The sequence below is a fragment of the Trachurus trachurus genome (genome assembly GCF_905171665.1).
Source record: "Trachurus trachurus genome assembly, chromosome: 9".
NCBI classification, from domain to species: Eukaryota; Metazoa; Chordata; class Actinopteri; order Carangiformes; family Carangidae; genus Trachurus; species Trachurus trachurus.
This window is the reverse complement of record NC_139895.1, coordinates 683223-710715: the sequence shown is the minus strand read 5'-3', so window position 1 is coordinate 710715 and position 27493 is coordinate 683223. Positions and strand designations below refer to the sequence as shown.

The 27493-nt window shown below is 43.4% G+C and overlaps 2 protein-coding genes across 5 annotated transcripts in view; one reads left to right on the top strand and one right to left on the bottom strand.

The window, feature by feature from the left end:
• snapc4 (small nuclear RNA activating complex, polypeptide 4) overlaps positions 1–15623 on the bottom strand; it is a 36073-nt gene extending 20450 nt beyond the window's left edge. The window contains exons 1-13 of the mRNA XM_083979790.1: positions 15511–15623; positions 15117–15230; positions 10652–10686; positions 9603–9702; positions 8561–8634; positions 8209–8331; positions 6928–7071; positions 6658–6742; positions 6390–6471; positions 4398–4499; positions 4232–4304; positions 2934–3098; positions 1186–1336 (exon numbers count right to left, since the gene is read on the bottom strand). Of these exons, the coding sequence (XP_083835916.1) occupies positions 1186–1336; positions 2934–3098; positions 4232–4304; positions 4398–4499; positions 6390–6471; positions 6658–6742; positions 6928–7071; positions 8209–8331; positions 8561–8634; positions 9603–9702; positions 10652–10686; positions 15117–15228 (1246 nt within the window). The 5' untranslated portion in view covers positions 15229–15230; positions 15511–15623. The remainder of the gene's footprint in view (positions 1–1185; positions 1337–2933; positions 3099–4231; positions 4305–4397; positions 4500–6389; positions 6472–6657; positions 6743–6927; positions 7072–8208; positions 8332–8560; positions 8635–9602; positions 9703–10651; positions 10687–15116; positions 15231–15510) is intronic.
• The window catches only part of pomt1 (protein-O-mannosyltransferase 1), a 187590-nt gene that overhangs the window by 143003 nt on the left and 17094 nt on the right, over positions 1–27493 (top strand). For 3 of the 4 annotated variants that reach the window (XM_083979007.1, XM_083979009.1, XM_083979006.1), the window contains exons 1-8: positions 17656–17787; positions 20459–20582; positions 20855–20961; positions 21881–21931; positions 22498–22644; positions 26184–26295; positions 26374–26430; positions 27284–27377. In XM_083979007.1, the coding sequence (XP_083835133.1) occupies positions 20470–20582; positions 20855–20961; positions 21881–21931; positions 22498–22644; positions 26184–26295; positions 26374–26430; positions 27284–27377 (681 nt within the window). In that variant the 5' untranslated portion in view covers positions 17656–17787; positions 20459–20469. Of the gene's footprint in view, positions 1–17655; positions 17788–20458; positions 20583–20854; positions 20962–21880; positions 21932–22497; positions 22645–26183; positions 26296–26373; positions 26431–27283; positions 27378–27493 lie in introns of those variants that run through there. The other variant, XM_083979008.1, reaches the window with a different exon arrangement.

Genomic DNA, 27493 nt, shown 5'->3' with positions numbered 1-27493 from the left:
CTGCTAGTTATAAAAGCATGCATTAGTCTCTCTGTGTTGCTCCGAGAGAGAAACGGCCTCACTTTCGAGATGTTTTTTAAATGATAAAATGCTGCTTTTGTGACAGAGCGTATATGTGGTTTAAAATTAAAATCTGAATCAAATGTCACTCCTAGATTTCTTGCCTCATGACTTGGGTTTAGATGAGACAAACATGCTGCGTTCAAGACAACTCGGAGGTCGGAAACTCAGACTTTCCGACTTGACGTCACGACAACATCAAAACATGGCGTCATGCCCTCGTCTTAAACGGTTAGAATTTAGACATTTTAAGTTATTTGTTGAGGTTTTAATGCATATTTTTGTGTATTACTGCAGTAGCCTATATGAAATACGTTTATATTAAGCTGTGATTGTTGTATGGTGTGAAATTGTGAAATAAAGTTTAACTGTTGTCAAGGCTGTAACGTTATATGTGCACTCATCTGCAGCGTCTCCTCTCCTCCAAAATAAATGTAAATGTAGCTACATCGGTCACTACTGCATTTATTTGGTAGCTACACCGGTCACTACTGCATTTATTTGGTAGCTACACCGGTCACTACTGCATTTATTTGGTAGCTACACCGGTCACTACTGCATTTATTTGGTAGCTACACCGGTCACTACTTCATTTATTTGGTAGCTACACCGGTCACTACTTGCATTTATTTGGTAGCTACACCGGTCACTACTGCATTTATTTGGTAGCTACACCGGTCACTACTGCATTTATTTGGTAGCTACACCGGTCACTACTGCATTTATTTGGTAGCTACACCGGTCACTACTTCATTTATTTGGTAGCTACACCGGTCACTACTTGCATTTATTTGGTAGCTACACCGGTCACTACTGCATTTATTTGGTAGCTACACCGGTCACTACTGCATTTATTTGGTAGCTACACCGGTCACTACTGCATTTATTTGGTAGCTACACCGGTCACTACTTCATTTATTTGGTAGCTACACCGGTCACTACTTCATTTATTTGGTAGCTACACCGGTCGCTACTTCATTTATTTGGTAGCTACACCGGTCACTACTTGCATTTATTTGGTAGCTACACCGGTCGCTCTGGGCCGCTGTGGTAACGTGTGCAACAGGTGCAACACACTTTGTACCGACAAAGCTACATGAGTGACGTCATGAGTGATGTCATTACTCTGCGTGTAGGGGACGAAGTTCCCGATCCTCATCTTGTGGACGAGTTCTCTGAGCTGGTCGTCTTCAGCCTCAGTCCACAAGCCGCGTTTCAACGAGGACGAGACGAAGCGCTGGAACGTCTGGAGACACATGAAGGCTGTCCTCCCCGTCTGAGAGACAGACAGGTAGAGAGAGAGACGGGTTAGAGAGACAGACAGGTAGAGAGAGAGACAGGTTAGAGAGACAGACAGGTAGAGAGAGAGACGGGTTAAAGAGAGACAGACATTATTTTTTAAACATTAAAAACCCAAGAGCTGAACCCAGAAAACAGCCCCCTCACTCAGCTGATGGAGAAACTCAGTAACCTGGCTCCCATCAGCTCAGCCTCAAAACACCAGAGAATAAAAATTATCATTAATCAATCAAAAGATTTATATTTAGAATATTGGGAAAAGAAAAGAAAAACTCAAAGCAGACTAAATTGTTATTTAACTCTAAACAGAGAATATAAATTGGCCGAATACCTCCACTCTGTTAGAGACATAAAACAAAGACTGATCCTGACCAAGTACAGGCTGAGTGAGCAGCAGCTAGCTGTAGAGAAAGGACGACAGGGACAGACATGGCTGCCCAGAGAGCAGCGGCTACGTGCTCACTGCTCCACAGGAGAGACAGAGACAGAGATGCACTTCCTGCTCCACTGTGAGAAATACTCTTTAATAAGAGACTCTCACTTTAAAGAAATAAGTAAGCTAATCAAAAGATTCCACCTGCTAACACCAGAGGAGAAGATGTCCGTCCTGCTGGGAGAAGGGACAGCAGCTCCTCTGGCAGCCAGGTATGTGTCTGCTTGCCACAACCTGAGGGACTCTTTAACATCCTGACTTGCACCATTGTTCGTACCTGATTGTACTGGATTCTATTGCTGTGTAGTTTATATGGAATATTGTTTATTTGTTATTGAATACTGTAATATGTAATACTGTATATATGTAAGGGATAATGCCCGACGAGGTGTCCATGATCAGAAATTAATGGATGACGCGGAGGCGTGAACCATCCGACGCGAAGCGGCCATTAATTTCTGATAATCTGACACCTCGAAGGGCATTATCCCGCTTATACCATGGTCACTTACCAGATAAATACATATTAAATCATTCACTTATGATTTAATGTTGTTTTTACCGTTAAAATCATGTCTTTCACAATAAGCAGCTGAGCGGACTATTTAATAACACTCGTCGGCGATAAAAGAAAAAAAAGAGGGACCGGCTGTGACCGCAGCGTGTTGCCATGGTGACTCTGTTGACGGCAGCTTGTTGCCATGGTGACTCTACCACAGCCTGGTAGTTGATCAGTGAAGGGAGGTGAGGTGACGGCTTAAATGTTACGTGACACAAAGTTTTGCTTCTTACCGCTTGTGTGTTTACAGACTCCAGTGCCGTGATGCGCTGAAAAAGAGGTCCGAGTGTCCGTTGCCGTGGTTACCAACAAGCGTTTGAGCCAGCGCAGTAATATTTAGAACATTATCAGGCAATTTGACCGGAACATCTTTATGGGTGTCCATTATCACTTTTTAATGGACACCCCGCAGCCAATCAGAATCAAGGATTCACCCAGACCATGGTATAAATTTGTTATATTGAAATGTATTTGTGAGTGGTTTGTGCCGTGCTTTGGCAACAACGGGTTTCTGTTCATGCCAATAAAGCTAATTGAATTGAATTGAGAGACAGACAGGTTAGAGAGACAGACAGGTCTCACCCCCAGCTCCGTAGCGACCTCCTCCCAGTGCGTCTCCTGGTGAGTCCTGCTCAGCTCCTCCAGCTGCTCCACCTCCTCTCGGCTCCACGGACTCTTCCTGACCGACGGGTGGAGGAAGTTCTGCCAGAACCGCTGGATGTCCTCGGCCTCCCGCGTCCCCTCGAACTGAGACAGAGAGACAGACAGACAGGTGAGAGACAGACAGACAAGTGAGAGACAGACAGACAGGTGAGAGACACCTGGGTTGTGTCCTAAACCCCTCCCCCATCCCCTCCTCCCTACTCACTATATAGTGAATTAAATATAGTGACTCACTGGTCAAATAAAAAAACACTTTCTGACACTACTCCGCCGCACAGTTAATGACGTATTACGTCGCGTAATTAAAACGTTCCGACCGCGATCATAACGGCCGGTGTAGTTACCATGGATACAACCACGGTAGGTACCAACATAAAAAGAGGAGTAAAGCAATTATTAAGCGGTAATATATATATTTAAGCATCAAATATGTTCAATCAAACCCACATAGTTTGAAACAACGTTCAAAACAGACACAGCCAGTGTCACAACTAAGCATGAAGTCCGCTAGCTTGATGCTAACGTATAATGTAAAACACCATAGACGGGCTAACAGAAATTAGCCTCGCTATCCAGAGTCTGTGGTCAGTTTATAACGCTTGTTAGGAAATTTGCTCTGATGTTTGTTGTGGGAGTCTGTGGAAGCCGCGACCGGACAACTCTGGCAGCTGGACACATTTATTGAGGCTGCTGCACTACTGCATTTATTTGGTAGCTACACCGGTCACTACTGCATTTATTTGGTAGCTACACCGGTCACTACTTCATTTATTTGGTAGCTACACCGGTCACTACTTCATTTATTTGGTAGCTACACCGGTCACTACTGCATTTATTTGGTAGCTACACCGGTCACTACTTCATTTATTTGGTAGCTACACCGGTCACTACTGCATTTATTTGGTAGCTACACCGGTCACTACTGCATTTATTTGGTAGCTACACCGGTCGCTCTGGGCCGCTGTGGTAACGGCGATCCGTGACTGCAATGCATGATGGGATATCTTGCTCCGGTTAGTGACCATCGGATGTTCACTACATTTGGCGGTGAATTGTGGGATAGATTCAGTCACTAGATAGTGAACATTAATAATCACTAAACATTCAGACACCACTACAACATGGTCACTAGATAGAGAGGAGGGGGTTAGGACACAACCCTGGTGACCTGGGGCCTCTACGATCACTGGCATCTGATTGGATGATTTTAAACTTACATCAATGTTGGAGATCTTCTGCCAATCATGTTCTTCATCTCGATCACCAATCAGCTCCTCCTCCTTCCTCCCTCTGGCCAATCAGAGACAGACAGACACACCTGTGTTACCATGACAGCTGAGGGTTAGTGTTACGCTGCCGTCTCACTGGGACACGTGTCCTCACCTCAGCGCCTCGATGTCTCTCTCCAAACCGTCGATCTGCTCTCTCAGCTGCTGCCTGTCTGCCTCCTTCGCTACCGACAGCTTCTGACTCAGGTAGTCCAACCTGGAGGGACAGAGGGACAGGTATTACATATATATATAAAACATAAAGGTGAAATCCAGCGATCTGATTGGTTGTTAACCGTGGTATAATGAGCAGTTACCACGGCTACTATTCTAAAGCCTTATCACAGCGTAAGCTATCACTCCGCCTCAGGCACGTATGACTGGTATGAATGGAGGTTGTTGTCATGTATCCATGACAACGGACTGTTGCAGTCCGTAGCAACAGACAGCTGATGTTTTTAGGATGTTAAAAATGTAGTAAAGTAGTGTAATTGACATGTTGAAGGTGAACTTTGACCTCCAGAGGGTTAACAATGGTAGAGGGGACTGAGCAGTGACAGAGCTACTTGGAGCTAACGTCTGGACAGCTGGGAACAGCTTTTTATAGCTTGTTTTCAGTCACGTGGTTATGATGACGCGAAGGGGGCGGGGCGATGTCAGATGGAGGGCAGGAAGTGGAGAGCGGTGCCTGAAAATAATGGAAAGCGAGTACTCCGAAGCTTTTGGTCGAGCCTGCACGTAGCAGGTATCACCAAAAATTAGAGGAATATATCGGATACGATCCATACAACCTTAAATCGGGAGAAAGGAAGCAGTGAAACACACCGCCTCGACCAGAGCGACTGATATAGCCTAACAGAGTGGCGACACTCCCATAGGACTCCCATAGAAATACCGAGTAATTTTAAGTCATAAAGTGGTAATAATATTTGCCATGTACAGTAACCATGTCGATTTAACAAAATAAAATGTATTGGACTGATCGGTTCATTGTAAAACATTTATTCATTTACGTAAATGTGGTGATTTCAGTACGTAGCCCTGAGGCAGCCCTGCTCACTTTTCATTCAAACAAACTAATGCCACTGCCACAGTTAAATTTCATCAATAAGACCAACATTAATCTCCTAAAAATAATTTAACCAGCCAGCGGTAAACCTCTAAAAGCGTGCGGATACGGCTCGTTTCCTCCTCCGGGAGGAGGACGGTCGGCCCGCCGGCAGATCAGCTCAGTAGAGCGGCTGCTGCTGCTGTGACGACCGTTACCATGGTCCCCGGTCGGGGCTCACACAGACTCTGCACTTCTCCCAGAACAAACATCGGAGCAAATTCCCCAGCGCTATAAACTGACCACAGACTCTGGATTAAACGGTGACGTGTTAACAGCGCTAAAGCCACAATTAAAACAGTTTTTAGCAGCTTTACTGGCTGTAAACTGCATGCTAATTTCTGTTAGCCCGTCTATGGTGTTTTACATATACGTTAGCATTAAGCTAGCGGGCTTTATATGCTTAGTTGTGACACTAGCTGTGTGTGTTTTGAACGTTGTTTCAAACTATGTGGGTTTGGCTGAATATCGTTGATGCTTAAATATATATTGCCGCTTAATATATTGCTTTACTCCTCTTTCTATGTGCCATTTTTACTGTAGAACAGGCTAGAACACCGTTTGTTTACTATGGTCACTTCCGTCCCTCCCACACACCGTTTTACGGTCAGTTGTTGAAATTTGAGTCCTTTATGTGTTACTACCTTAGGAACTCTCAAGTAACTTTTTTGATTTTCCCGGTTTGACCGTTTTGAACAGCCGTAGACAGCGCAGACCGTAGGCATTTTCCTATTGTTTTCCTGCGGGCAAAACACTTCCTGCCCTCCATCTGCAGTCGTGACGTTCCACGTGACGTCATCTGAAAACCACCTATTCTGCTTGAAGAAAACTACATGTCCTCTTTCATATTGTCATTATTGGTAACCGTTTTATAAAAGGGGGTATAATGAGCATATACCACGGCCTGTCGTGATATGTTGCTTAAATATATGTGTATAACATGTCTTTAACAGCAGCAGCAGCAGCAGCAGCAGCAGCAGCAGCAGCAGCAACAGTTACTTAGAGAGTTTGGGTTGGACGTGTCTCCTCAGACTGTCTCTGGACACAGAGTGGATGAGCAGAGTCTTCTGCCAGCTCTCCCCTAGACACACAGAGAGACAGACAGGTTAGAGACACAGACAGGTAGAGAGACAGACAGGTAGAGACAGACAGGTCAGACACACAGAGAGACAGACAGGTGAGGGACACAGACAGACAGACAGGTCAGACACACAGACAGACAGACAGGTAGAGACAGACAGGTAGAGAGACAGACAGGTGGACTCACATCGTTTGACTTTGAGCTTCCTGTCGTCCAGACAACCGGTCATCATGTTGGCCTTGTCCTTGGCCTCCTGATTGGCTGGAGGACCCTGCACACACAGAGACACGCTATGATTGGTCGCCTGGTCGCCTGGCAACAGTGTGTGTGTGTGTGTGTGTGTGTGTGTGTGTGTGTGTGTGTGTGTGTGTGTGTGTGTGTGTGTGTGTGTGTGTGTGTGTGTGTGTGTGTGTGTGTGTGTGTGTGTGTGTGTGTGTGTGTGTGTGTGAGCCTCACCAGTCCCGTCAGCTTGTCTTTGAAGTAGGGTTTGAGGAAGCGGCCCAGGAACATGGTGATTGGCTGCTGGTAGGAGGAGGGGCCGGCCTGCTCTCTGGCCGACGGCTCTCTGATTGGTCCAGACAGCTGAGTCACCACCTCCTTCTACAGAGAGGACGACATCATCACTACTGACCTGCTGTCTGTGGTTGTGTGTCTGTACCTGCTGTCTGTAGTTGTGAGAGAGCATCGGGTGCGTTCCGATCGCCCTCTAGTTCCCTGAGCAGTGGACTACCCATATTACCCATCAGCCATTGCGCTCCGTTTACGCGCGTTACGTAAATTGGCAGGGCTAACAGTTAGCTACCTGTCTAACTTTAATAACTCAGTGACTCAATAAACGCTCCATGAAAAAATATTTTCTCCAGCGGATATCTGAGTTCCAACATGACTGAGCTAACTGGAGTAGTTTCATGTCGTGTCCCACAACGGGAGGGTTTTAACAGCTGACGTCCTGGTGTTAGCTTAGCTGCTGCTGTTAGCTTAGCTGCTGTTAGCTTAGCTACCGCCGTTAGCTTAGCTGCCGCCGTTAGCTTAGCGACTGCGTTAGCTTAGCGACTGCCGTTAGCTTTGCTGCCGTTAGCTTTGCTGCCGCCGTTAGCTTTGCTGCCGCCGTTAGCTTAGCTGCCGCCGTTAGCTTAGCGACTGCGTTAGCTTAGCGACTGCCGTTGGCTTTGCTGCCGCCGTTAGCTTTGCTGCCGCCGTTAGCTTAGCGACTGCCGCTAGCTTTGCTGCTGCTGTTAGCTTTGCTGCTGCTGTTAGCTTTGCTGCTGCTGTTAGCTGTCCCTGTCAGCTGAGCCACTGATGCTTTCTACACACCCTGATGCCCCAAAACTGAATAAATACCACGCATTGCAACACAAAACTGCTTTGCTCGTGCACACAGAAATAGTAATGTTTCTTCAATCATTTCAGATCTGTCTAAACGGTGATAGTGGCATGAAACATTTTGAAACTTAAAAACTTTATTTTTAAACTTGATCGGAAACAGCTGTGACGTTGCAGGGTGTTCCCATTGGTGTTATATCGGTTAAGTGAAGTTTCCTACGGCAGATTCCCTGTGCAGGGAGTAGGGAGTAGGGGGCTCTGTCCAAGTAAACTGTGGATCGGAACGCAGCCAAGGTCTCCAGCTGCTGTCTGTAGTTGTGTGTCAGTAGTTGTGTGTCTGTAGTTGTGTGTTAGTAGTTGTGTGTCAGTAGTTGTGTGTTAGTAGTTGTGTGTCTGTAGTTGTGTCTGTAGTACCTGTTGTCTGTGGTTGTGCGTCAGCATGGTCTCCAGCTGCTGCAGCGTTTCCTGAACCACCTGCTGATAAACCAGGTTCATCTGGAGACACGAGTCCACGGACTGAGACAGACCCAGGTCGCTCTGCACAGAGAGACACACACACACACACACACACACACACACACACACACACACACACAGTGAGACACACACACACACACACACACACACACACACACACACACACACACACACACACACACACACACACACAATAAACTACTGACCCATCAACTGAGGAACCACGTCAACTCTGTGTGTGTGTGTGTGTGTGTGTGTGTGTGTGTGTGTGTGTGTGTGTGATACTGACCCCATCACTGCTGACATCATCATCATCATCTTCATCCTCATCTTCATCCTCATCCTCATCATCATCATCATCATCTGACCAAAAACACAGAGATCAGTCATCGGCTAATAACGGCTAACCGATAACAGCTAGTAGCTAACTGATAACGGCTAACCGATAACAGCTAGTAGCTAACTGATAACGGCTAGTGGCTAACTGATAACAGCTAGTGGCTAACCGATAACAGCTAGTGGCTAACCGATAACAGCTAGTGGCTAACCGATAACGGCTAGTGGCTAACCGATAACGGCTAGTGGCTAACCGATAACGGCTAGTGGCTAACTGATAACGGCTAGTGGCTAACTGATAACGGCTAGTGGCTAACTGATAACAGCTAGTGGCTAACCGATAACAGCTAGTGGCTAACTGATAAAGGCTAACCGATAACAGCGAGTGGCTAACTGATAACGGCTAGTGGCTAACTGATAAAGGCTAACTGATAACAGCTAGTGGCTAACTGATAACAGCTAGTGGTTAACTGATAACGGCTAGTGGCTAACTGATACAGGCTAACTGATAACAGCTAGTGGCTAACTGATAACAGCTAGTGGCCATGGCTAATGGCTAACTGATAACGGCTAGTGGCTAACTGATAACAGTTAGTGGCTAACTGATAACGGCTAACTGATAACAGCTAGTGGCTAACTGATAACAGCTAGTGGTTAACTGATAACAGCTAGTGGCTAACTGATAACGGCTAACTGATAACAGCTAGTGGCTAACTGAGATAACGGCTAATGGCTAACTGATAACAGCTAACGGCTAATGGTTAACTGATAACAGCTAGTGGCTAACCATGGCTAACTGAGATAACGGCTAATGGCTAACTGATAACAGCTAACGGCTAAAGGCTAACTGATAACAGCTAATGGCTAGTGGCTAACTGATAGCAGCTCATGGCTAGTGGTTAACTCATCATCATCATCATCAACAACATCATCTGACCATAAACACAGAGATCAGTCATTACTGAATCCTCCTCCTCCCGGTGTGCAGCAGCTACCTGAGATGCAGGTGAGGGTTTCGCTCGGTCCCAGCACGTCCTCCAGGTTCTGGATCTGTCTCTGGATCTTCTCTCTCTGGGCCAACAGACCTGGTGCAGCCTGAACACACACACACACACACACACACACACACACACACACAGACACACACACACCCGTTGGCTCTCACTGACCACTTACAGCTCAGCTAACGGCTGACAGCTAGTGGCTAACTGATAACAGCTAATGGCTAGTGGCTAACTGATAACAGCTAACTGATAACAGCTAGTGGCTAACTGATAACAGCTAACGGCTAGTGGCTAACTGATAACAGCTAGTGGCTAGTGGCTAACTGATAACAGCTAGTGGCTAGTTGCTAACCGATAACAGCTAGTGGCTAACTGATAACAGCTAACTGATAACAGCTAACGGCTAGTGGCTAACTGATAACAGCTAATGGCTAGTGGCTAACTGATAACAGCTAACGGCTAGTGGCTAACTGATAACAGCTGACGGCTAACTGATAACAGCTAGTGGCTAACTGATAACAGCTGACGGCTAACTGATAACAGCTAGTGGCTAACTGATAACAGCTGACGGCTAACTGATAACGGCTATGGCTAACCATAGATATACTGACTAGATGGCGCCTTCTGCTTCTCAGCGTACGTCAACACGGCGGCCATCTTGGTCAGGGGTTTCTGACCATAGACATATAAACGTCTGACCAGCAGTCAGACCAGTCAGACCCTGTACAACACGTTTCACTGTATTTATGCATGTGGGTGTGTGTCTGACTATGTAAGTGTATGTAAAAAAAAGTTTGTTGTTGTATCATAAATATGTGTCTGACATTTATAATAAACCAAACGGCTTGAGAATGGGTTGAATATTCAGTGAGTTGTGGTGATGTTAATGGTTGATAGACCTCTGATGCAGGAAGTAGACACGGCTTCTCCCCGACCAAGATGGCCGCTGCGTTGACGTATTCCACTCAGTAGAGCTGCCTGGGAACGCAGCATCTAGTGTAGTAGCTACTGTAGGTGTGTGTGTGTGTGACGTGTCTCACCTCATCCTCTGTGTCATCACTGCTTGATTCATCACCTGGTCAGAGACACAAGGTTAGAGACAGACAGGTAGAGAGACAGGTAGACAGGTAGAGAGACAGACAGACACATCAATCATCACATCAATGAAAAACAGTGCCACAATCTAGGCTATCAGAGAATCTCTATCATATATCAACATATATTATTGTGTCCATTGTTTTATTGTGCTTCTGTTGTGTTACTTATGGCGCATTTCCACTAGCACGGTTCGGCTCGGTACGGCACGGCTCGGCGCGCTATTGCGTGTTTCCACTAGCACGCAGTACCTGCAACCGGGTACATTTTTGGTATCACCTCAGCCCTGGTTCCAAGCGAGCCGAAGCGTTACTAAAACGTGACGTCAGCCGACTGCCTTCCACTGATTGGCCGATGAGTGTCGTCACTGGAAGCGACGACCGACAACAGAAATGTTCCTGCTGAAGCCTGAAGCCTGTTATTACCAGAGAATTTCTAATATTGGGACTGGCTCTGTTATTACGTGACTTTATTAAGTTTTAATATTTTTTCATGCGAGAAAGTAACTGTTTAGATCCCCATGTGCGGTTAGTTTATCCAAACGACGGCTGTTTAGAAGTTTGCCCCGATGTTTTTCGGAGAAGTGAAGCTCCAGGTCCGAGCAGCGACCGGTTCATCACAGAGGCAGCAGCCCGGCTCCTGACGTGCTCCGCCGGCCAGCCTACCACCGTCACCCCGAGGAGAAAACGACCGCTAATTAACTTCCCCGATGGCTTTTAGAGGTTTACCACCGGCTGGTTAAACTCTTAAATGTTGGTCTCATTGATGAAATCTAACAATTGTGGCTGTAGCAGAAGTTTGTTTGTGGTTAGACAGAAGAGCAGCACTGCCTTGGGGTCTGTACGCACAGAAAACACCACATTTACATCAATAAATAAATGTTTTACAATGAACCAGGCCGATCTCAGAGCTGGTAGACTCTCCGGTAAGGCATATTGAACGGTTAAATGCCGTTAACGGGACGAGAGCATAGGAGTCAAAACGGCGGTTTAAAGCTAGCTACAGCGAGGGTAGGTTCACTTCCTGTTTACAAAGTAAAAGCACCAATTCTATCGTAATGGCTTTCCTTATGATAAAAGGCAACGGGTATTTTATTTTGTGAAAATAACCGGAAGTGCGTTGCTCACTACGGCTAGCTTTAGTAACGCCGACTTCGTTGAAACAAAATTGTAAACAGCTGGTATTTTGTCAGATTTTCAACACGTTGGGGATCTAAACGACTACTTTCTCGCCTGAAAATGATTCAAATGTTGCTAAAGTTATATATTTACAGAGTTTAGAGCGTTGCTCGGCGCCGTGTAAATGACGTCACGGCGGTACTAGTGATACTCAGTTGTAATGGAAACACAACCAAACCGAGCCGAGCCGTGCCGTGCCGAGCCGTATCGAGCCGAGCCGTGCTAGTGGAAATGCGCCATTATTGTATTTTTATCTTGCTGTGCAGCACTTTGGAAACCTTGGGCCCTACTTTCCTGGCGCAACTCAGGGTGGCGCAGCGAGGCGAGCCCTGACGCAGCTGGCGAAGTGGTATTTTCGTCCAGTGCAACAAGGTGCGCAGCGGATTCGGTAAATTGGCAGACTGCTGTGCGCTGAGATGGGAGTGGTCGCGCAGCAGGGGGAGGTGTCGACAGATTCGCCGTGGCGCAGTGACAATTTGTTGCAGATAGACCGCGCGGAGAGTGCGCCGAAAGCTCGCCAGCTCCAACCTGGTCTAGTCTCAGCGCAAGGCGAAGCGCAGCCAGCGGACTGGTATTTTGACTGCCCAGCGCGCAGTGCAGACACGTCACCAAGACCCCACAGGCAGATTTCTACAGTTCCAGGCACATTTAAATGCAATTAATAATAATAATAATAATAATAATCATCATCACAATAACCCCTATTTATTGTATCTGAATCAGCACATACACCTATATCTATATAGATTGTCCCGTCACACTGATGGCAGATCAAAGGCTGTCGGCAGCGTAATGGAAACTCAGCCTGACTGAATTAACACAGATGAAACCAGGGAGGGACTGAGACAGCCGTGGATGTCCCAAGAGCAGGTGTTGACACTACACACTGTGCCGTTGCTATGATCAGCTATTTATTTATTTATTTACTTATTGATTTATTAGGGGCCAGCGCCGCATCGTCACGCGACCATAACAAATAAAACTGAAAACAAATAAACTATCATCTCTCACAGCAAACCACAATCAGCCTCGGCATCATAGTGAGCAGATATTCACATCTCCATCTGAGGTAAATTCTAAAGAAAAAAGAAAAAGAGAGACGTTACGCACAGCTGTTTGTTTATGTTGTGATCTGTGCACACGGGTTTAAATATAGGTTACTAAATATGAGTGTCTTTATTAATGGAAAAGGGGTGTGTGTGTTTTTTTGTTTTTTTGTTTTTTACTGGGCAACAGCTCTCAATCTGTCAGAGCAAGTGAGACGGGAGGAAACTGATGTTCTGGTCCGGTCCAAGCTGGCAGTGTCCGGTCGCGCGAACAGACCTCACGGGCTGATGATGCAAAAGTAGTCTGGGAGGGAGGAGGTTATGATGTTATCCAGGTCTATCTATCTATCTATCTAACCTATATTTAAACAGGTGTGCACAGATCACAACATAAACAAACAGCTGTGCGTAACGGAGGCATCACGGAGCGTCTCTCTTTTTCTTTTTTCTTTAGAATTTACCTGAGATGGAGATGTGAATATCTGCTCACTATGATGCCGAGGCTGATTGTGGTTTGCTGTGAGAGATGATAGTTTATTTGTTTTCAGTTTTATTTGTTATGGTCGCGTGACGATGCGGCTCAATAAATCAATAAGTAAATACATAAATATAGCAGATAATCGTGTAGTGTCAACACAGCAGTAATCCATCCTCATCTTTCATCTGTGCAGCCTTTGATCTGTCATCAGTGTGACGGGACAATCGATATAGATGTGCTGAATGTCTATGCTGTAATCTGTATGTGCTGATTCAAATCTTCTCTTCCACGGTGAAATCAAACGTCCGCCTTGCGCGCGCGGCGGATTTAAAGGCGAGGAGAGGAGCTCATTTGATTGGTGAAGATCTGACTCGGCTGTGTCAAACCCACTCCACGCCTTCTCTCCTCCCTCTATGCCATTTGCGCCGGTGGGAGGGAAGTAGGCGGGATGCGCCCCGCTGCGTCTCGAAGCAAAATTGCAAACTGCTCCTGACCACTCCCCGTTGTCGAAGCGAAGGCGAGGCGCAGGCCTGATCCACTCCGCCTGCACCTAGTTCACGAAAGTAGTAGAGCCCCTTGTGTTTGTTTAAATTGTGCTATATAAATAAAATTGGATTGGATTGGATATCACTCATTAAGAACGGCTTGTTGACACCCAAAGATGTGAGCACTGATGTGTTCTACCCCATGTGGTATTGTATTGTATTTTATTCCATTGTTACTCTCTTTAAAGGGATAGTTCACCCTAGAATGATATTTCGCTCATTATCTACTCACCCTCATGTTGACTAAGGGCTGGAAGAATTATCAGAGTCCACCGTCCCTTCTCTGAGTTACAGGGGGTCTCGGCGTAGCAGTGAATTTCAATGCAACGGTTGCAAAGGGACACCGGAGCTCTTCGTAAAAACACACACACAAAAAAACATCCAAATACCTCCATGATGCTCGTATGTAATGTCCGTCTTGTGCTGAAGCCCCAAATTGCGTAATTGTCCCGAAAAAAATTAAATAAGTCTATATTTTAAGCTTGTTTGTAGCGGAAGCTTCTCGAAGCTCCTCTTCCTGGTCCGTCCAAATCTCGCGTGATTCGCAGTAACCGCACTGACGCCGGCGCAAATCACGCGAGATTTGGACGGACCAGGAAGAGGAGCTTCGAGAAGCTTCCGCTACAAACAAGCTTAAAATATAGACTTATTTAATTTTTTTCGGGACAATTACGCAATTTGGGGCTTCAGCACAAGACGGACATTACATACGAGCATCATGGAGGTATTTGGATGTTTTTTTGTGTGTGTGTTTTTACGAAGAGCTCCGGTGTCCCTTTGCAACCGTTGCATTGAAATGCACTGCTACGCCGAGACCCCCTGTAACTCAGAGAAGGGACGGTGGACTCTGATAATTCTTCCAGCCCTTAGTCAACATGAGGGGGAGGAGATAATGAGCGAAATATCATTCTAGGGTGAACTATCCCTTTAAAGGTTGCCTTGTACAATCTGGCAGAGGGACTAACGATGAAAACCAGCTCTGTAAGATAACTCGGCTGCTTTTACATGTGGGTTTTTTTTTTTTTACAAATGTTTATTACTAATGTGCATTGTCCCTTTTCAAATACAGTATTATGATGAAACAGGAGTAAACACAGAGATAGATAGATAGATAGATAGATAGATAGATAGATAGATAGATAGATAGATAGATAGACAGGTACCTGTCTCACTGCTCAGCAGCTCCAGTTCACCGTGTGTTACAGACAGACTCTGCTCCAGCTGCTCCACCTGACGACGAATCCTGTCTCTCTCTTCTGACAGAGAGACAGACATGTCTACACACACACACACACACACACACACACAGTTATTAGTGTATATAGTTATTTATGAACAGTGTCTAATTCTTTCTAAATTTACATTTCAGTCCTGAAAGTTAACACACAATGAACTAGAGTAACAATAGGCTACTACTGTGAAAAGTAATAGTAACGTTACTCCACTCACTGAGTAACAGTAACAATTCTACTATGAAAAGTAACAATATTACAGTGAACAGTAACGTTACTCCACTGAGCAGTAACGTTAACAGTGAGAGTACTCCAGTAACGTTACCTGGGTCGTTACCGTCCCCCCGCAGGTCCGTCCTCCTCCCTAGGAACCACTTTGTCTTTATTTAGTTTTTATTCTGTCTATCTAGTTTTTATTTAGTCTCTATCTTGTCTCTATTGAGTCTGCTCGCTGTGCGCGCGGCGCGGAGCACCAATCAACGCAGCTCTGTCGTTAACATATTTCCCATCAGGCTTTGCGGCGGGAAAACGTCGCTCTGCGTTTCCTCCGCAGCAGCAAAGATAAAGACGAGACGAGCTGCTCTACTTCTCCTTCTACCTGTCCGCCTGTGCACACACACACATGAATATAACATTAACTCTATGTGTGTGTGTGTCTCTAAACTCACACACACCAAAACAAACCGCGGTCCCGAGGGTTCGCTCCTTATTCTCTTCCCCCTGCCCTCACTTCCGGTTGTGCCGCTGTCTTTGGTTCCGCCCCCCGGTGATTGGCTGTTTCCGATGGGGATAAATTATGATTTAATTTTTTTTTGTACAACTTGTTTTATTTTTTTGGAAAATTTCACATACACAAAAGAAAATGGACTGACGGAAAACCAAACGTTGCACTTTTTTTGAAAGAGCTTTTTCAGTCTGGCACCGACACCAAAGGACTTGAAACACCAAAAGCGTTAAAAAACAATTTTATTTTGGATAAGTATCTATTTATTTAATATGATCTTCTTTACTTAAATGTTTTTTTTTATATACATATATATATAGTTTTTTTTTATATATATATATATATACATGGTAAGCATAAACTCTTTGTATATATATATATTTTTTTTTCCCCTGGCACAACAGTATTGTTCTGTACATAATAAATGTTAATAAAGTTAAAAAACTATGGGCAGACCATAGCAAATTTATTATTGACTCTTTTACAATAGATTTTATTTTACTTTGGGAAAATGTTGTTTTTGGTTTCCATAATTATCCCAAGAAAGAAGGAAAATGTTACTTTTTTAGTAAATCTGTTTTTATTTTTTTTGCAAAATTTCATATTCATAAAAGTAAATTTTCTAAGAAAACCCCTTGCTTTTATGTTTTTCAAAAATAAATGGAACTTTATTTTAAGCTAATCACCAAATCAGCAAATGAAAAAGGCTGTTAAAACCATAATAGACCTCTGTAATAACCTTGTTGTATAATGAACATCACCGCTGGCACATGTCTTTACCGTTCCCTGTATACTTCTTTTAAATAAAGCTGTTGATAAAAAATTTTTTTTAAAAACTGACTGAAATCACTACTTTAAAAAAAACAAAACTTTATTAACAATTATATACATAACAAAACTGTTGATCCAGGGCAAAGACGGTTTATAATCTTTCCATTTATTGAATATCTTTGGCCAGGGGAAGAAAAAAATAATATTAAAAAGAAGTATCATGTGTAAAAAAACAAAAAAGCATTGATATAAAGAAAAGCATATTAATAAAATACAATTTTTTCCAAAATAAAGTTTGTTTTCAAAGCCTTTGGCATGTCTAGTCCATTGATGTTCCATTTCTTTTTGAAAAACATAAAAGCAAGGGGTTTTCTTAGAAAATTTACTTTAATGAATATGACATTTTGCAAAAAATAAAAACAGATTTACTAAAAAGTAACATTTTCCTTCTTTCTTGGGATAATTATGGAAACCAAAAACAACATTTTCCCAAAGTAAAATAAAATCTATTGTAAAAGAGTGAATAATAAATTTGCTAAGGTCTGCCCAGAGAGCAAAGCCAGAACAGATGAACAACTGTTTCTGGATGTAAATTACAGAAAGAGCAGTTAATATTAATGTCCTTTTTACATTTTTGCATATAATGATTAGCTGGATAATATTTATGTATGATTTTGTCTTAACCTTATTTGTGATTAAAAACTTGTTAGGAAGCATCCAAGTTTTTTTCCAATCAATATGATCTGTGAAACGATTCTAATAAACAGTAATATTAGGGGTAGCAACAATATCTTTTTGGAATAAGGCACAAACTTTTTTATTATTATTCTTTTGGGTCAGTGAGAAACATATTTTTCCTTCTGGAGAGTCAGTTGAATATGGGACAGAGGCATGTCTAGATGAGTCACCAACAGGTATCACCAGCGGATCGATGCGCTCGGCGCTCAGACTCAGACTCAGACCTGACGGGTCGAGCACCGAGCACCGAGCAGCTCGCGCGGACACAGACCGGTGGGCTGAGGCTGAGCGCGAGGAGCCGCGGGAACCGGGACAGAACCGACAGACAGCATGGTCGGTGGTGCACCGCTACCGGAGTGACGTCACCAGGTGAGCTGCAGGTTGAAGCTAGAAGCTGCACGAACTGTGGTGTTGATGATGTGACGTCACGGGACCGAGTTGTGCAGCAGCTAACGGAGCTAAACCGAGTTAAACCGAGCCGAGCCGAGCCGAGCCGAGCTAAACCCGGGTCAGGCCGGACAGGTAGACCCGGGGTGTAGTCTAGTCTACCTGAGGAGCTCTCACAGATAAACAGGCAGACAGTACAAGCTCTGAGCTGTTTGAAGGAACTTTATTGAGAACATCAACAAACAGGTGAACAGGGTCAAACATTAACCCTCTATGGTACCATGTTGCCACCACTTCTTGGCCTGTCACATCTCCACAATTCATCCCATTTAATGCTGTAATACTTTAAAAAAGAGAGGAGACCTTAGAGAACCAATAACAATGCTTTAATTTATCACATGACTTTCAAGAAGCCACTGAAACCCTTTTTACAGACTTTTTCAAAGGAAACAGGTTTGTCATTTTGCTCCACTAAAACGGTCTGAAAACATACAGTAACTTCCTGGCCCCTTTTCATCTGGAAAAAAATATATTTACACTAATAGATTAGTAAAGTTTAATTTTTAATAGTTCCATGCAATTTATTGACTTATTAAATAATGGAAACTTGTTAAAATGCACCTGTTGCCCGAAAGCAACAACGTACCATTATAGAAAATTGCAGTGTTGCCTTGAGGCGACAGTCGACCATTATGGAATCAATATTGCATTATGAGACTATGGTAGTGTGTGTTTAGGTGTAAATATAATGTTCAAAAACATATAATTCATCATAATTTAGTTTTTTATCCTTAATAAATTATATTTTGGATGCAGTAAAGTAAACATCAGGCTGTTATGATGATGATGAGGAAGATGAGGATGAGGCCAGTGAAGGTGAAAGTCTACAGAGACTGCTGTTTCTAATACAGTAGATAATGAACCGTAACGGTACAATGTTGCTACAGGCAACAAATCCCAAAAACTTCCAAAAAGAATTTAAAAAAAAATGTCTTTAGATTATGTTTATTTAGTCTATTTTGAGACATAAAAACACTCCAAACATGTTTTCCCCACTGGCATCATGATGCAGCGTAGCATCATGATGCAGCGTAGCATCATGTAGGCTACCATAGAGGGTTAAACCAACAGATAACTGCATTTGGTTAAAAAACTAAACAAGCAACGGAGAGGAGAAGAAACAAATGTGGTTAAAGAACTTCTGAATCTTCATAGCTTTAGGTTAGACTGGACTGAGGAAGAAAAAGAAAGAATTAAAGGGATAGTTCACCAAAATTGAAATATCCCCCTCATGTGGACTAAGGGCTGGGAGAAGTTTCAGAGTCCTCCGTGGCTTCTCTGAGTTACAGGGGGTCTCGGCGTAGCAGTGCATGTCCATATGACGGTTGCAAATGGATACCAACTGTCTTCGTAACAAAAAGACACACCAGAAAACATCCAGATATAAAATTGTCCGACTTGTATTGAAGCCCCGACATGAAAAATTGTTCTCAAAAAGGAGCATAATAGCCCTTTAAGCCTCTGGTTCATGTTCTGCTATAATGACCACAACTTGCTCAGTTTCTGTCCCATTTCCAAACGGTTTGATTTTTTATGAACGTTTATGCAGTTATGATGCAGCAGATCAGTTCAATCATATACTTTTTTTTTATAAGTATATTTTTTGGCATTTTTGCCTTTATGTGACAGCCACAGTGGAGATAGACGCCTGTGTTGTGGACTGTAGCCTCTACATGGAGCGGCCGCTTTAACCACTGCCCCACGCACCGCCCCCATATACTTTTTATTGTAAAAGTAACATTATAGTGACATTATGCAAATAGTTAAAGTAATAGCTACAGAGTTATGAATAGTTTAGTGCAGATGACTGGATCACCATCTACTGCAGAGTCAGAGCAAGTTGCCCGTTCCAATATGGCTGACTGTGATCTACGCCTGCACGTAGTCCGATCCAGGAATCGTTTCACAGATCATATTGATTGGAAAAAAACTTGGATGCTTCCTAACAAGTTTTTAATCACAAATAAGGTTAAGGAGGTTTCTTACAAAATCATACAGAAATATTATCCAGCTAATCATTATATGCAAAATGTAAAAAGGACATTCATATGAACTGCTCTTTCTGTAATTTACATCCAGAAACAGTTGTTCATCTGTTCTGGCTTTGCTCTCTGGGCAGACCTTAGCAAATTTATTACTGACTCTTTTACAATAGATTTTATTTTACTTTGGGAAAATGTTGTTTTTGGTTTCCATAATTATCCCAAGAAAGAAGGAAAATGTAACTTTTCAATAAATCTGTTTTTATTTTTTTGCAAAATTTCTTATTCATAAAAGTAAATGTTCTAAGAAAACCCCTTGCTTTTATGTTTTTCATAAAGAAATGGAACTTTATTTTAAGCTAATCATCAAATCAGTAAATGAAAAGGCTTTTAAAACCATAATAGACCTCTGTAATAACCTTGTTGTATAATGAACATCACCTCTGGCACATGGTCTTTGTATTTTCATTGTATACTGCTCCCTGTATACTATTTGTACTTGTCAACTTCTTTTAAATAAAGCTGTTGATTTAAAAAAAAAAAAAAATAGTCCGATCCACGGCCTTGGAAACGCAGCTTTTGACCCGGTTGTGTTTGTGTTTGTGTTGCAGCCGGAGCAGAGATGCTGCAGCTCCCCCTGGTGGTGACGGCGCAGGTGGACCTGGTCCTGGTCCTGGTCTCTGGACTGGCCCTGTGGACCCGGCTCAGCGGCCTCAGCTACCCCAACGCCGTCGTGTGAGTTTAACCCCTTCTACCCCGTTAACTGTCTATTATGTGTTTCTATGTGTTTCTATGTATCTGTTGCCCCAATGCTTTGGCTATATTGTACATCACAGTCATGTCGATAAAGCTAATTGAAATTGAAATTGTGTGTCGGTCTGATTCACCTGGAGGGTCGGGGTCAAGGGTCACGGCTGATGTGTGTCTCTCTGTGTGTGTGTGTGTGTGTGTGTGTGTGTGTGTGTGTGTGTGTGTGTGTGTGTGTGTGTGTGTGTGTGTGTGTGTAGGTTTGACGAGGTGTACTACGGCCAGTTCGTGTCTCTCTACATGAAGAGGGTTTTCTTCGTGGACGACAGCGGACCGCCGCTCGGCCACATGATCCTGGCCCTCGGAGGTCGGTAACCACGACAACCATGTACAATGCCACCATAGATGTGTATATACAGTATATATACTGACTAGATGGCGCCTTCTGCTTCTCAGCGTACGTCAACACGGCGGCCATCTTGGTGAGGGGTTTCTGACCATAGACATATAAACGTCTGACCAGCAGTCAGACCAGTCAGACCCTGTACAACACGTTTCACTGTATTTATGCATGTGGGTGTGTGTCTGAGTATGTAAGTGTATGTAAAAAAAAGTTTGTTGTTGTATCATAAATATGTGTCTGACATTTATAATAAACCAAACAGCTTGAGAATGGGTTGAATATTCAGTGAGTTGTGGTGATGTTAATGGTTGATAGACCTCTAACAGGAAGTAGACACGGCTTCCCCCTCACCAAGATGGCCGCCGTGTTGACGTATTCCACTCAATAGAGCTGCAGCATCTAGTCAGTATAGTAGCTATATCCACAAGTTTCCCAACGTCATCTATGGTCAAAACCGGGAAGAAGCCGGTTTTGTTTTGCCGGTTTGGTGGAATTGTACGTTTCCGTTTCCATGGTTTCCAGTCGTTGTCATAGTTACGGTAAACACATCATGGATCTATTACCGCTGGCTGTTAACACGGATGATGTCAGTCTGTGTGATATCCACTGTTAAAAGCTGCTGTGATGATCCATGCGCTTTACAGATTTACATTGAAAAAAAAAAGAAAGAAAATCCATGCATTTACCGCGACTACCGTAACCATGGAAACGTAAACATAAAATTCCACCGGAAGAACAAAAAAAACGGCAAAACCGGCAAAACAGGCTACGTTTTAGACGTTCAGAGAAAGGTGGATACATCTATGCCATGCTACAAGGACCAGTGTTGTTGTGTTGTTTCCATGACGACTGTGTGTAACCCGTGTGTGTGTGTGTGTTGCAGCCTACCTGGGAGGATTTGATGGAAACTTTGTGTGGAACAGAATCGGAACAGGTAGAAACACCTGCATATAGAACTAGTTCACACCTGTTCACACTGGTCATGACCATCCTCCATAGGCATCTTAATGCCACAGCCCAAACAAGCCACTAACTGCCACGATAGAGAACCTAGGTTACAGTGTAACCATCCATTCTCACCTGTCCTCACCTGTCCTCTCTGTCCTCACCTGTCCTCTCACCTGTCCTCACCTCTCTGTCCTCTCACCTGTCCTCACTGTCCTCACCTGTTCTCACCTGTTCTCTCACCTGTCCTCACCTGTTCTCACCTGTTCTCTCACCTGTCCTCACCTCTCTGTCCTCTCACCTGTCCTCTCACCTGTCCTCACTGTCCTCACCTGTCCTCTCACCTGTCCTCACCTGTCCTCTCTGTCCTCTCACCTGTCCTCACCTCTCTGTCCTCTCACCTGTCCTCACCTCTCTGTCCTCTCACCTGTCCTCACCTCTCTGTCCTCTCACCTGTCCTCTCACCTGTCCTCACTGTCCTCACCTGTCCTCTCTGTCCTCACCTGTCCTCTCACCTGTCCTCACCTGTCCTCTCACCTGTCCTCACCTGTCCAGAGTATCCCAGCGGTGTGTGCGTGTGGAGCTTGCGGTTGCCCCCGGCGCTGTGCGGTGCTCTGTGTGTCCCTCTGGTTTACCTGTTGACTCTGGAGCTCAGGTTCTCTCACCTGGCGGCCCTGGGCGCCGCTCTGCTGCTGCTGCTGGGTGAGTGACATCATCATCTTCATCCTCCTCATCCTCCTCCTCCTCCTCCCAAAGACGGTCTATAAGCCCCGCCCCCCCATGACGCGTCAGCTTCCTGTATGATGTCACGGCCACGCCCCTTTAGGGAGACCAGAGGCAGCAGAGAGTGTATTGACTCCAATGGGACAATTTAACGTGAAGACAGATTATGGTCTGTCCTTTCTCCCCACAGTCACTGAAGTAAATGTTGGACTCATTAGACAATAGGCCTATTTCACCACTTCCGGGTTTTCCGTTACAGGGTAAAACGACTTCCGGTTGCGGAAGCTAATACATCCATGTGCGTACCTCAGTGTACAAATTCTAGACAAAAACAGCCGTACTTGCATTTCCATGAGTTTCTAAAAGAAAGACCTGAGAAAGAAGTGGGTTTTGGCTACTGCTAAAACAAACCCAAACAGCATAGACCAGCATCATTTCCATGCTGGTTTTTCTAGCAGGGTAACGTTAGGCTATACGAAGAGATGATGGAAAAGACTTTGTTGTTGAACTGCAAAATATTAAAACTAAACCGTACACTGGTTTACAACCGTTACTGAATTACTGTATATCAATGTTGGTTCTCCAACAAAAGGTTTTATTTGTCACTGTCCAAATGGGAGATTAGCGGCTAATCATTAGCCTACTGTAATAATGCCATACATAAAACATAAAACATATTAAGCAGCAAAACATATTAAGCAGCAATATGTATTTAATCATCAAAGATGTTCACTCAAACCTACATTATTTGAAACAACCTTCAAACCACACACAGCCAGTACCACTAGTAAGCATAAAGTCCACTAGCTTAATGCTAACGACGGGCTAACAAATTAGCATCGCTATCGCCGTTCAGCAGCAGTAGCAGTAAAGCTGCTAAAAGTTTTAATATTCTTTAATGTGCAGCCTGTTGTCAGTTTATCCAGATATTGCCTGTTAGGAAATGTGCTTGTTTTGGGAGAAATGCAAAGGGAGCAGCGACCGGGGGCTAGTGGGCAGCGACCGGGGGCTAGTAGGCAGCGACCGGGGGCTAGTAGGCAGCGACCGGGGGCTAGCAGGCAGCGACCGGGGGCTAGTAGGCAGATGCTCGTAGGCTACATCCAGGTAACTTTATCCACAGGTTTTTAGAGGTTTACCGCTGACTGGTTAAACTCTTTTTAGGAGATTAATGTTAGTCTCATTGATTAAATCTTCTGTGGCGGTCGTATAGGACGAATCTCCTTGTTGTCTACAACTACTTCCTGGTAGAAAACCAGCATTCGAACAATAGTGATGGACGAGAGTTTCACTATATTTTTCATGTCACTATATCACCGTTTAGACTAATCTGATGTTTGTAAAGTTTATAAAACCAATGATTGGACAAACATTACTATTTATGTGTGCATGTTTTTGTAATTAGTCATGGTTATCATAGATTAGCCGGGCTAACGGTTAGCTACCTGTTTAACTTTAATAACTCAGTGACTCAATAAACGCTCCATGAAAAAATATTTTCTCCAGCGGATATCTGAGTTCCAACATGACTGAGCTAACTGGAGTAGTTTCATGTCGTGTCCCACAACGGGAGGGTTTTAACAGCTGACGTCCTGGTGTTAGCTTAGCTACCGCCGTTAGCTTAGCTACCGCTGTTAGCTTAGCTACTGTTAGCTTAGCTGCCGTTAGCTTAGCTACCGTTAGCTTAGCTACCGCCGTTAGCTTAGCTGCCGTTAGCTTAGCTACCGCTGTTAGCTTAGCTGGGTCATTCCATGAAAACTGTTAAATTTGGGCTTTGGAAATTTGAGTTTTTTGATCTCAACGTTTTCTTTTTTTTTTTGTTTCATTGCATGAAGAACATGTAACACTTGCAAAAAAACATATTTTTCAAGCTCAGACACCCTTTTCTGACGGTCTTTTATCACATTAAAATCCCAAAATCAGAGTTTCTTTTTCCACCCCGTCACAGGACAAAGGTTAACAAATTGAACAGTAATTTTAGATTAAAATAAGACAAACAAAAAGTTATTCACTTCAGAAGTATTCTTTTTGTTCAAAAACACCAATAGTTTGTTTAAATTATTTTTTTTAAATCTTTTTTTTTTGTTAAATCACACTGTGACGGGGTGGAATATATGTGTGACGGAGTGGAATATTGTGACGGGGTGGAATGGACAAAATTTAAGAACATACTGATAACACAGAACAAAGTGTTTAATTTGATGCTGGGGGAGGGAAATGTGAAAGTGATAGAGATTTAAATATTTTATACTAATTCAATATGAAGAACAGTGCCACTGATTCCACCCCGTCACTTTAGTGTGTGACGGGGTGGAATGTGACGGGGTGGAAAATCTAAAGCAATATGGCCGAAATCCTGGATGTGCTAAAAGCTAACACTGCAGTTAGCATGGAATTACATCGTAAAATTAAGGATTTATACAAATGTAATTTGAAATTTTGATTTAAAAATTGTTTTCCCCACTTTTTGTGTGTGACGGGGTGGATATGCTATGCATAACGGAGAAGGTTTTGAAAGAAAAATTTACCAAAAATGTTCTAAAAGAAAAATCAGAACTCATCATTGCTTGCACTTCCCTCCTTCAAACTCTTGAATGATGTCACTCCCTGTTTCCTGTTTCCTTACAGGAAGTTTATTGCATTTTGGCGCAAAATTACATTGGTGTGACGGGGTGGAATATGAAATTGATGGACATGGAGAAATTATGCTATTTTAATAAAAAAATATGACATTTTAATATAATTAACATATTTCCTATTAAGAAGAAAGTATTTCTAACTATAAGAACAATAAATGTTTGAGATTTATTTGATGTTTTTTAAGTTTTACATTACATGAATGAGAAAAATGGTCAGAGCGGACATGAGAAAATGACTGTAGTTTAACACAAAAAGTTATATATGTGCAAATTGTATATTTATTATTTACTTTTATTTTACCTCATGCTAGAAAGTAAACTTTAATTAATGGCTTCAGACACTGAAAGTATTACTGACAGTTTTATTATGCCTCCTATACCTCTTTGAATGTTGGGGACCCAAACTTAACAGTTTTCATGGAATGACCCAGCTACCGTTAGCTGTCCCTGTCAGCTGAGCCACTGATGCTTTCTAGACACCGTGATTCCCCCAAAACTGAATAAATACAACACATAGCAACACAAAACACACACACAGAAATAGTAATGTTTCTTCAATCATTTCAGATTTGTCTAAACGGTGATAGGGCGTGAAAAATATGATATATAGCTAAACTCTCGTTCGTTACTATTGATCTCATTCACATTACAGCTGGTTTTCTACCAGGAAGTAGAATGTAAACAACAAGGAGATTCGGTCTGTTAGTTTGTTTGAATGAAAAGTGACTCTGTCAGTCGCTCTAGCAGCAGCTGACCGGACCGGATGTAGATTTACCCTGTATGACGTCACTTCACAATCTGGTGAAATAGGCCAATGGACATTAACACTTAGACAACAACATGTATGAAGTGTGTGTGTGTGTGTGTGTGTTTCTCCTCCAGAGAACTCTCTGATCGTCCAGTCACGGTTCATGCTGCTAGAGTCGGTGCTCATCTTCTTCGTGCTGCTGTCCTTCGTCTCCTACCTGCGCTTCCACAACGGCGCCCCCGACAGGTGAGCGCACGGCACTGCAGCTATAGACTAACTCTACAGGGAGCCGTAGCCATGACAACCCTGTGTGTTTGTCCTCAGCTGGTCTCGGTACGGATGGCTGCTGCTGAGTGGAGCTGCCGCCGCCGCCGCCGTCGGGTGAGAGAACGACCTGACACCTGAGAGAGTCTGATACACTGCAAAAACTCTACATCTTACCAAGAATATTTGTCTTATTTCTAGTCAAAACAAACCTCATTCTACTTAAAATAAGACTCATCACATAAAAAGCAGCTTGTTTTTAGACACTTTTTACTTCTTTCAAGCAGATTTTCACTTGAAATAAGTAGAAAAATCTGATAGTGGAGCGAGTTTTTCTTTCTTATTACAAACACAAAAAACTTACTTTCACTGGCAGATTTTTCTACTTATTTCAAATAAAAATTAGTTTGAAACAAGTGAAAATGATCTAAAAACAAGTTCATTTTTAGTCTTATTTTAAGTGGAAAGAGGTGAGTTTTGACTAGAAATGAGACATTTTGACAAGAAATAAGACAAATATTATTGGAAAGATTTTGAGTTTTTGCAGGAAAGCAGCAGGAAACCGTAACCATGTTATATACAGCAGCTTAGTAAAATCAAACTTACTGCAGACTGATGTGTTCATTGTAAAACATGTATTTCTTGATGTAAATGTGGTGGTTTGTGTCCGTAGGCTCCAGAGCCCCGAGGCAGCGCTGCTCTTCTGTCCAATACACACAGGAAGCTTCACTTTACATTCAGACTAACTAATGCTACTGACACAGCTGTTAGATTTCATCACTGAGACCAACATTTATCTCCTAAAAATAATTTAACCAGCCGGTGGTAAACCTCTAAAAACCTGCGGGTAAGTTAATTAGCGATGGTTTTCTCCCCCGGGATGACGACTGAGGTTGGCCGGCCGAGCAGCTCTGTGAAACCGCTATGACTCACCTGAGTGTGTGTGTGTGTGTGTGTGTGTGTGTGTCAGGGTGAAGTACATGGGCGTGTTCTCCTACCTGCTGCTGGTGGGCGTGGCCTCGCTGCACACCTGGAACCTGATTGGAGACAGAACCGTCAGTCACGTGAGTCCAGATCACAGAGAGAGAGAGTTGCGTAGGAACAGTTTTGTTTTAGACATTTTACCACTTTTTCTAAGATGTTAAAGCTTTTTTTTTTTTTGAAATTATTTATTTATTTT